Source organism: Podarcis filfolensis (assembly GCF_964270895.1).
Source record: "Podarcis filfolensis genome assembly, chromosome: 2".
In the NCBI taxonomy this organism is placed as follows: domain Eukaryota; kingdom Metazoa; phylum Chordata; class Lepidosauria; order Squamata; family Lacertidae; genus Podarcis; species Podarcis filfolensis.
In genome coordinates, this window is record NC_139605.1 from 120,791,495 (window position 1) to 120,802,250 (window position 10,756).

The following is a 10,756-nucleotide window of genomic DNA, read 5'->3' on the forward strand; positions in this document are numbered from 1 at the left end:
TGGATAAAAATCTAACAGTTGCTGAAAGAGAGAGGTTTCATAGTGAAACCGGTTTAATGGTAGCAAAGAAAGTGAAATACCTGGGGATTAATTTGACATCTAAGAATGTGAACTTATTTAAAGACAATTATGAGAAATGTTGGACAGAAGTTAAGAAAGATTTAGAAATATGGTCAAATTTGAGACTTTCCTTGTTAGGCCGAATTGCTGTTATTAAGATGAATGTTTTGCCGAGACTGTTGTTTTTGTTTCAAACATTGCAGCTTGTGGATATAATGGATTGTTTCAAGAGGTGGCAGAAAGATATATCTAGATTTGTCTGGCAGGGCAAAAAGCCCAGAATAAAATTTAAGATATTAACTGATGCAAAAGAAAGAGGGGGGTTTGCCCTGCCGGACTTAAAATTGTATTATGAATCAGCGGCTTTTTGCTGGCTGAAAAACTGGCTGCTTCTTGAAAACACAGACATTTTGGATCTGGAAGGGTTCAATAATAGGTTTGGCTGGCATGCATATATATGGTATGACAAGGTTAAAATTCACCAAGGTTTCAAAAACCATATTGTTTGGAAAGCACTATATAATGTTTGGATTCGGTATAAAGATTTGTTGGAAAATAAAACCCCTAGGTGGTTGTCACCAATGGAAGCTAAGGAAGTGAAAAAACTTAATATGGAATCTAAATGGCCAAAATACTGGGAAATTATAGAACAAGAGGAGGGAAAAGTGAAATTGCAGAGCTATGAGAAATTGAAGTCTAAAGTAAGAGACTGGCTTCATTATTACCAGATAAATGAAGTTTTCAAACAGGACAGGAAAATTGGCTTCCAGGTGGAGAGGTCAAAATTAGAAACAGAATTGTTGGAACCCAATACTAAGAATTTGTCAAGAATGTATAATTTGCTGTTGAAATGGAATACACAGGATGAGATGGTTAAATTAGCTATGATTAAATGGGCACAAGACACTGGTCATGACATTATGTTTGCTGACTGGGAACAGTTATGGACTACCGGTATAAAGTTTACGGCATGTAATGCCTTAAGAGAGAACATTATGAAAATGATTTATAGGTGGTACATGACCCCAGTCAAGCTTGCAAAAATCTATCATACGCCCAATAATAAATGCTGGAAATGTAATGAAACTGAAGGTACTTTCTACCACCTTTGGTGGACGTGCCCAAGGATCAAGGCCTTCTGGGAAATGATCTATAATGAAATTAAGAAGGTTCTTAAGTGTACCTTTCATAAGAAACCAGAGGCCTTTCTCCTGGGCATGGTAGGCCAACTGGTGTCAAGGAAAGATAGGACGTTCTTTATGTATGCTACAACAGCAGCAAGAGTTCTTTTAGCAAAGTATTGGAAGACACAAGAACTACCCACGCCGGAAGAGTGGCAGACGAAGGTGATAGACTATATGGGACTGGCCGAGATGACTGGCAGAATCCGTGACCAAGGAAAAGAGACGGTGGAAGAAGATTGGAAGAAATTTAAAGTTTATCTTAAGAACTGTTGTAAAATTAATGAGTGCTAAAATGTCATGGGTAATGTAAAACAGAATTGCAGTAATAAATAATTGGGTAAGAGAAAAAGGATTAAAGAAAGTGAATTATAAGTAATTGAAATTAGGGGTTGCTAGGAAAGTTTAAAACAGGGATGCAGAAAAGGGAGGTATGGGGAAGTCGTTGAAATAAGGTTTAAGAAAAAGAGGTTATGAAATTATACGTGTTTATATGTTTGTTTGTTTATGTATTGTCAGTTGTATTGTGTCTTAATGTATGTTGGAAAATTAATAAAAATTTATATATAAAAAAAAAGAGAGCAGAAGAAACTAAGCACTCTCCACTGGGAATATGTGCACACTTATAGATGAGTTTAAAAGACAATCAGGAAAACAAAACTATAGTAGTGCTTTCGTTCTATCACAAGGAGCCCTCATTAACCCCTTCTGTTCCTAAACCCAACATGACTGCCTTGTCACATTCTCTAACTGGTGCTGGAGGCTGCTTCACAGAGCTTGCTTTTCTGTGCTCTTCTGCTTCACGCACTCCAGTATGAGATGCATATCTTGTTTCCATGATTTGTGCTGGCATGACCCAAGACCGCTAGAGAACCAGTTGCGGTGCAGTGTTTAGAGTGCTAGAGACCTGTGCCCAAATCCCTATTCAATTATCAAGCTCACAAGGGGGTTGGGGTGGGGTATAGCAGTCACCATCTCTGCCTTCCCTTTCCAAACAGGATTATTCTTAGAATAAAATGGGGAAACGCTGACATGGGCTCCTTGGAGAAAGAGACTGAAATATAAACAGCAACAGAGATGAAGCCTGCCTAACATTCAACGGGAAAAGATTCCAAAGGGTAGACTCTAGCACTCACAAAATTCCCCATGAGGGGAACCCACAAATTTTGGTGGCGCACATGTGTGTCTGATATCAGCATGCCTGGGGCGTGCTAATGTTGGACACGGGAGCCACCAGGCATGCTGACATTGGCATGCACACCCCTGGGCACCCACAGTTGTGAGGGCAAGCCAGCGCTGCTGGCCCACTCCATTGGTTTTGATGGGACAAATAGTCTTCCCCACCCAGAACCCCTTCTCCCTCAGTAGCAATGGTGCAGGGTTAACACTGTGGGGAGTGCCACGGCCCAGCAGAAGGCTGCATCAGCCTGTATGGTGTCGGGAGATGCCACACAGGCCAGTGCAGCCTTCTGCTAGGCGTGCCTCGGTCCCCTCCAGGCAACGTCTCTGCTCGTACTATCAACACTGCTGGGGTTATCTAGCATCACCAGTACCACAGACACTGGACACAACACACAAGTGATGTGACCAGTAACTTGACTTGGAAAGCACACAGGGCATTCAGGGCCTCATACTTACTGGCAAATCGTATTTGTGGAGAAGAGGAAAGACTCTTTTTCCAAGTGCAGAGCTGGCAGCTGTGAGCGGGTGAGGAATGGGACGACGTGAGCTGTCAAGGAATACACACAAAACAGAAGTACAGCTTACACACAAACAAGAGAATTAACTATTTTCTAGCGGGTCTTCTTTGCTTGAGCAACTAGGAAAAGTTGACAGGGGCAGAAGAGAGTTTATAGCAAAATGGTATTTATGTATTATTATACAGGAGCTGTCATATGCAGACCCACATTTTTTAATACCAGATTTAGTTGCTTCAAATGGACTCAGTGGTAAAGCACAAACTTTGCACATGAACAGTTTCAGGTTCAACCCCCACTATCCCCAGATACAGATGGGAAAGATTCATTGACAGGAGTGCCACTCAATCCAGCAGCTAGCCCTCCTTTTTGTCTCTAGGCCCAAAGTTTAACTAATGATACCTACCAAACAAAACTGACATTTTGCCAAATTTTAAAAAAATCTCCCTGGACAGCAATTTTACTCAGAAAAAAGAGGACTTCTCTGGGGAAAACCAGGCGTATGGCAATCCTAACATTTGGTTCAATGGCAGGTGGGACTGCCAAAGTCTTTTCCCCAGATGCTGGCCCCTTTTCTATCTATCATAGAATCATAGAGTTGGAAGAGACCACAAGGGCCATCGAGTCCAACCCCCTGCCAAGCAGGAAACACCATCAGAGCACTCCTGACATATGGTTGTCAAGCCTCTGCTTAAAGACCTCCAAAGAAGGAGACTCCACCACACTCCTTGGCAGCAAATTCCACTGTTGAACAGCTCTTACTGTCAGGAAGTTCTTCCTAATGTTTAGGTGGAATCTTCTTTCTTGTAGTTTGGAACCATTGCTCCGTGTCCGCTTCTCTGGAGCAGCAGAAAACAACCTTTCTCCCTCCTCTATGTGACATCCTTTTATATATTTGAACATGGCTATCATATCACCCCTTAACCTCCTCTTCTCCAGGCTAAACATGCCCAGCTAGCTAGCTATCTACAAACGCATTGATTCAATGCACACAAGTCAAATGTAGAGTTCTTCAACTATGGTTTCCCAAAAGTTGTTCGTTTAGAACTGCCATCATACTGAACCACTAACTAAGCTGGCTGGGACTAATGGAAGTTCCAGTCCAACCCCTGGGGACCGGAGGGTGAAGTAGGCTGTTGCAGGCAGGGACTCCTGTGGGGTACCGATTCCACACCTGCGACCACTAATGTGGGTTAGGATTCTTCCATCTCCTCAGCCCCACTCCCAATACATGACAAAGCAGAAGTTAAATGGCTGTCAAATGGAGGATGGTGCAAGCTTGTTTTCTTCTGCTTTGGAGGCTAGGACCTGAACCAAAGTTACAAGTAGGCCTGGATAATATATCGCCCAGGACTGGTATGAGGGGCAGACTGCAATGGCAGCTTCACTCAGCGATATATCGTGGGTGAAACTGCCATCAGTCCTCAGTCTTTCTTCTACCAGCACCCAGCACACCAAGGGAGAACAAGTTGCAGCAGGCGCTGGAGGCAGAGGGACTCAGGAGAGGCAGCAGCTTCACCAGTGATAAACCGCTGTGTGAAACTGCCACCTCACTCTGCCCTCATAGTGGCGCAGAGGGAGAAACAAGCTGCATTGGCCAGGCGCAATACAGCTTGTTCCTTCTGCCGCTTCTTTAAGCCACCTGGCTGAGCAGTGCGCCACTGCCCTTGCCTCAGCCAAGCAGTTTTACAGAGCCCCCAACCCACCACCGGCTCACATGAGCCAGCGGCAGGGTGAGGGCTCTGTTAAAGTATTCTCGCTCCCCAGCTGAGGGAACTCGATCCTTCTCCTGGTAGGATCGGGGCTGCTTAGATGGGGACGGGAGGCTTCGCACCCACCAGCTAAAGAAGTCTAACCGAGTCGCCAACACGCCTCTAGCTTGTGCAAACCAGAGATGGGGCTGGGGCTCCATTAGACTTCTCAGTTGAGGGGTGCGGGTGAGTCCCTCTCGGCGAAGACGTTCAAAGGAGCGCTGACCTCGCCTCCAGCTTGCACAAGCTGAAGATGGGGTGGGAGATCCATAAGCCCCACATCCCTTCGGCTCGTGGATGAACAAGAGGGACATGGAGCTTGTTCAGCTGGGGGGTGGGAGTCTTTGCACCAACCAGCTGAGCAGTGTCAATGAGAGCAGTGACAGTTAACCCAGCGCCTCATTGGCTGGGGTCAATGCAGCTTGCTCTCTCAACATTGTGGTATATTGCCAGACCAGGATGCTTGGCTGGTGAGAGATCGTGATCTTGAAAACCTGTCATTGCCCAGCCCTAGTTATAAGAAAGGGGATTCTGACCAAACACAGAGAAGAACTATCTGACAGTAAGAGCTGTTTGACAGTGGAACTGTTTTCCTCGAGAGGTGATGGATTCTTCTTCCTTGGAGGTATTTGAGAAGCATTTGGATGGCCACCTGTCATGGATGCTTCAGCTGAGATTCCTGCATTGCAAAGAGTTGGACTAGATGACCTGGTTTTTGATTTATTATATTTCTATGGCGCTTTTCATTCAAATGAGTCCCAGAGTGGCTTACAAACAATAAATAACATGACTGAAGATAACAGAGCAACAACAGCATAGGGTCTCTTCCAGCTCTACAATTTTATGATTCATAACCAATCCAGGTTAAGGGATGCTAAATTACAGAACAGCTGAGGGTGGAGAAGTCCTTAAAAATCAGAATTCAAAGCGTTAGATCGGGATGGGGGATCCTCAAGTGGAAAATCAATGCTGCTGCTGCGATAGGATTTTGTTTTTCATTTTCAGTTCATTTCTATTTTACGTCGGAACAGCATAATCCTCCTCCTCATTATAAGAATCTCCCGTGAGCCACCTAAAGACGTCGGCGAAACTGGGGTGTTTCCCGGGAAAGCGGGGCGCGCCCCCGGCACTCACCCTCCTGAGGGACCCACTTCAGCTCCGCAGGGGCGCCGGTGGCTTCGGCAGCCGCCAGCACCTTCAGCGCCCCGGGGCTGCCTTCGCTGAGGAACAGCTTCATGCTCGCTCCGCTCCGCGCTCGGCTCCGCAGCTGATGCAACTCCGGTCGGACGGGACCCGCACTTCCTCCCGCCGCCCACGTGGCCCGTGAAGCCGGTCGCCCGGACCCTCCCTCCGCACACCCACTCCGGGGCACGCACGCAGCCGGAACTACCACCCCCAGCATGCATTGCGCACGGGACGGGAAGTTGTCGCGACAGACGCGAGAGGGAAAGGAAAGGGAAGCCGAGTCGGCAAAGGAGGAGCAGGCAGGGAGTTTGTGCGCATGCGTACGTACGTACGTGCGTATGCACACGAATAAGCTGATGTGATATCATTGGGGGGGGATTTTTAAAATATTTTTATTAAATTTATTAATTTATTTAACATAATTATTACAAAATATAAGCAAAATACATATATATTTCAGATAAGCACACATATATAAAAAAAGAAAAAAGAAGAAAAAATAGAGAGAAAAAACAAGAAAAGTTGGAGGGTTTTCTTCCAAATTTATTCTACAAATATCTCAATATGAAAATATTAATAAAATTTCATTGATTGACTTCCATCGCTTACACTGCACTTCCTGTATACATTTTAAGCAATATTGTATCTGTTATTCTATATTAGTCCCATACAATCTCATTAGATTAGAATATTTGTGCTGATGTGATATCATTATGTGTTTAGATAGATAACATTATCACTAAAAGAAACATGCAAAAAGCTAAATTGCAACATGTCTGATATCAATAGGCAGGGAGTTCCAAAGTCTTGGTGCTGCCATACTGTATATGGGTCTGATTATGGAAATAATTCCATGCCTATTTACTGCATCTGATTATGCACATTACCTTCCTGATCTGTTGCCACTCTTCCCACGCACCTTGTGATTCCCAGCAACTAGCTTTCAGAGGCACACTGTCTCTAACAGTGGAGGTAGAAAATTTAAAACAGCAGAACATAATGTAAGAACCAACCAAACAGAAAATGAATGTTAGTGAAGCAGTAGCCAAGAAAACCCCAAAGTCTAGGAAACATGTCTTAGAAGCCATTCCATTAAAAGTGGTGGTCAGTTAAGAGGGAGCCTTAACCTGGCACATGACATAATAGCACAAGTGCCTAGTGAGTTTGTATGTCCAGGTTACTTGTTGTTGTTTAGTCGTTTAGTCGTGTCCGACTCTTCGTGACCCCATGGACCAGAGCACGCCAGGCGCTCCTGTCTTCCACTGCCTCCTGCAGTCTGGTTAAACTCATGCTGGTAGCTTCGAGAACACTGTTCAACCATCTCGTCCTCTGTCGTCCCCTTCTGCTTGCGCCCTCCATCTTTCCCAACATCAGGGTCTTTTCCAGGGAGTCTTCTCTTCTCATGAGGTGGCCAAAGTATTGGAGCCTCAGCTTCACGATCTGTCCTTCCAGTGAGCACTCAGGACTGATTTCCTTCAGAGTGGATAGGTTTGATCTTCTTGCAGTCCATGGGACTCTCAAGAGTCTCTCTCTTTTTCTTAATAGTATTTATTAAAGTTTCAAAAAAGTTACAAAAATTAAAAAATGAAAGGAGAAAAAAGAAAGAAACAAAAAATACAAAATACAGAAAAATAGAACCAATTAAAGACAAATCAGTCTTTCCATGTCTTGTCTTTCATTTACTTGGTTCCCTGACCTCCTCACACCTCCCTTTTTTGTATTCTAGTTCAATAGTTGTTTCAGCAAATCCTTACCATTTTGGGACTCTCAAGAGTCTCCTCCAGCACCAGAATTCAAAAGAATCAATTCTTCGGCAATCAGCCTTCTTTATGGTCCAGCTCTCACTTCCATACATCACTACTGGGAAAACCATAGCTTTTACTATACGGACCTTTGTTGGCAAGGTGATGTCTCTACTTTTTAAGATGCTGTCTGGGTTTGTCATTGCTTTTCTCCCAAGGAGCAGGCGTCTTTTAATTTCGTGGCTGCTGTCACCATCTGCAGTGATCATGGAGCCCAAGAAAGTAAAATCTCTCACTGCCTCCATTTCTTCTCCAGGTTACTTAAAAGCCCCTTTTCCAGGTTTAGCCACTGGATGAGGAGGGCAGGAGGCACACCCTGAGAAAAGTTTCAGGAAGAACCAAAGGCAACCCAGGACTTTCACCATAAGGTGGAGATATTCTTTCTCCCCATTCCCCCACCTCTTTGTAATATGCAGAGAGAGAGAGAGAAAAGTAGAGAGAAACTTACAGCATAAACTTCCAGTGAGCATTTGGAAGCTGTTGTGCATGGGACAGAAACAAGAAAGGATCTCTTGACACCTTAAAGACCAAGACTGCATCCTATACTGATTTACTGAGGGGTGTAAGTAGGACTGCAACACTATGCACACTTACAAGCTCCATTGAATACAGTGGAGCTTACTTCTGAGTAAGCATCCAAACAGTGGCTCTGTAAGTCCAACTGAACCGAATGGGGCTTGCTTCAGTGTAGACACATACCGTATTTTTCGCCCCATAGGACGCACCACCTAGTTTTTTTTTGGGGGGGAATAAAGAAAAAAAATTATTTCCCCCCCAGGCACGGGGCTGGCGTGGGCGAAGCCCGAGCTTCCCCCGACCCCAGCCCCCAGAACAGCCTGCTATCCGCAAGCCTAGGGAGCCGCGCCGCTCTTCAGCGCGCCCGAGGCTTCGGAATGCAGGCAGCTCTGCGCAACCCTCCGGAGGCCGGCGCGGAGCTTCCTGAAGCCTGGAGAGCGAGAGCCTCTCGCTCTCCAGGCTTCAGCGAAAGCCTGTATTCGCCCCATAGGACGTACCCACATTTCCCCTTCATTTTTGGAGGGGAAAAAGTGCGTCCTAAAGGGCGAAAAATACGGTATTTAATTTATGGCATAGGTGTTGTGTAGGAGAATCCACTTCTCCAAATCCACTGAACAGAATTTTCATCTAAGAGCGCAGAGTGTCTTTGTCGCTGGGCAACTCTACAGTACTCTCTCTAACTTTTACATTGGAAGTTAGGCTAGATTGAAAATGAGTTCTGTTTTAGGCAGGAAGGACTGTGATGGTTGACATTTGCAGAGGCTGGAAGACAATAACTCCGCTAGCTTCCTGTTTGATTCTAGATCTCTGGTTTACAGTTGTGGAGATCAAAGCACAGGGTGTTTGCATGAAAGCCACAGGAGGAAATAATAATAGCAAGGTGAAATAATTGTTTTGGAGTTGTTGAGGGAAAAATGCATTTTTTGCATTCTTCATATTTTATATAAAATGACAAAAACCAGTTTTGCTTGGATTGAGATGGGAGACTTTTTATATAGAAAACAAATTAAACTGACATGTGGAAGGCGGATTTCAAAGGCGGGATTGACGTCCAGGGAGAATTTGTGAAAGGCAGAGCTTTGGCCTTAATCTTAAGCAATCAAAATATCACATATTTTTTGGTGTTTTTGTAAAACAGCTCAACAACTTTGGGGTTTGACTAAAAAAGTTCAACAATTTCGGCGTGTCCTGGTTTTTACTTTTTGAAATGGAATTACAAACTTAGTGGATCAGGGATGCAGCAGCAAAAAAGCTAACACTATTTTTGGCTGCATCAACAAAAGTATAGTGTCCAGATCAAGGGAAGTAATAGTACCACTCTGTTCTGCCTTGGTCAGACCACACCTGGAATACTGTGTCCAATTCTGGGCACCACAGTTCAAGAAGGACACTGACAAACTGGAACGTGTGCAGAGGAGGGCCACCAAGATAATCAAGGGTCTGGAAGCTAAGCCTTATGAGGAGTGCTTGAAGGAGTTGGGTATGTTTAGCCCAGAAAAGAGGAGACTGAGAGGAGGTATGATAGCCATCTTCCAATATCTATAGGGCTGTCACATGGAAGAAGGAACATGCTTGTTACTTCCTGTTCTGGAGGTTAGGACTCAAATCAATGGCTTCAAGTTACAAGAAAGGAGATTCTGACTCAACATCAGAAAGAACTTTCTGACAGTAAGAGCAGTCCAACGGTGGAGCGGACTCCCTCGCAAGGTTGTGGACCCTTCTTCTTTGGAGCTTATTAAGCAGAGGTTGGATGGCCATCTGTCATTGGTGCTTTAGCTGAGATTCCTGCATTGCAGGGGGTTGGACTAGATGACCCTTGGATCCCTTCCAGCTCTAAGATTCTATGATTCTCTAATAATGAAACCAGCTTCCATTTTAAAAAATCAGCAAGGACACTGAGTATCTGAACATATGCAGAGTGTATTTTCTATTACTGTATACAGGGACTCATTTTTCAAATAAATCAATTTAAGGAATGAATTTCTTTGAGCTCTCACCTTTGGTCTCTCACTCACCTCATTCTATTACTTTTTTAATGTTCTTCACAGAACAACGAGAAATAACAATAGATTTTGGCATTCACATTGCATCCAGTCCAGATTTCCCAAGAATGGAGTTAGTGGCAGGAGCAAAAGGATGCCAGGGACTAAAGACTGCTGTTGGTGGATTTTTGTAGAGGCTGAATATTCTGTTAATGAAACATGAGGTGTATGATTTACAAGGCCATGCAAAAGGTCCCTAGTTCAGTCCCTGACATCCACAGGTAGGGCTGGGAATGTATGTTCCCTGCCTGAAATGCTGGAGGGCCACTGCCAGTCAGTGTAGGCAATACAGTGTAGACAATAGTAAGGCAGTTTGCTGTGTTTCTAGATTGAAGCCTATGATCTGCCTGAACTAAGCCCGCTTTTGGTGGGTGTGCTCTCCCAACGAAGGTGTGCCTAGGCTGCAACCGCGCAGTGCGCTCTCAACCACATCTGCTTTCGGAAGCATCCTCCACAGACTTAAGTACTGAACAGACAGCATGCATAGGATTACAACCCTTGTCTTGCTGGTTTCAGCAGGTC

At 44.6% G+C, this 10,756-nt stretch overlaps 1 protein-coding gene across 2 annotated transcripts in view; it reads right to left on the bottom strand.

The window, feature by feature from the left end:
• Positions 1 to 6,066, bottom strand: part of MARS1 (methionyl-tRNA synthetase 1) — a 28,611-nt gene extending 22,545 nt beyond the window's left edge. For both annotated transcript variants that reach the window (XM_083599622.1, XM_083599621.1), the window contains exons 1-2: positions 5,824 to 6,066; positions 2,880 to 2,970 (exon numbers count right to left, since the gene is read on the bottom strand). In XM_083599622.1, the coding sequence (XP_083455748.1) occupies positions 2,880 to 2,970; positions 5,824 to 5,926 (194 nt within the window). In that variant the 5' untranslated portion in view covers positions 5,927 to 6,066. The remainder of the gene's footprint in view (positions 1 to 2,879; positions 2,971 to 5,823) is intronic.
• Positions 6,067 to 10,756: the final 4,690 nt, after the last annotated feature.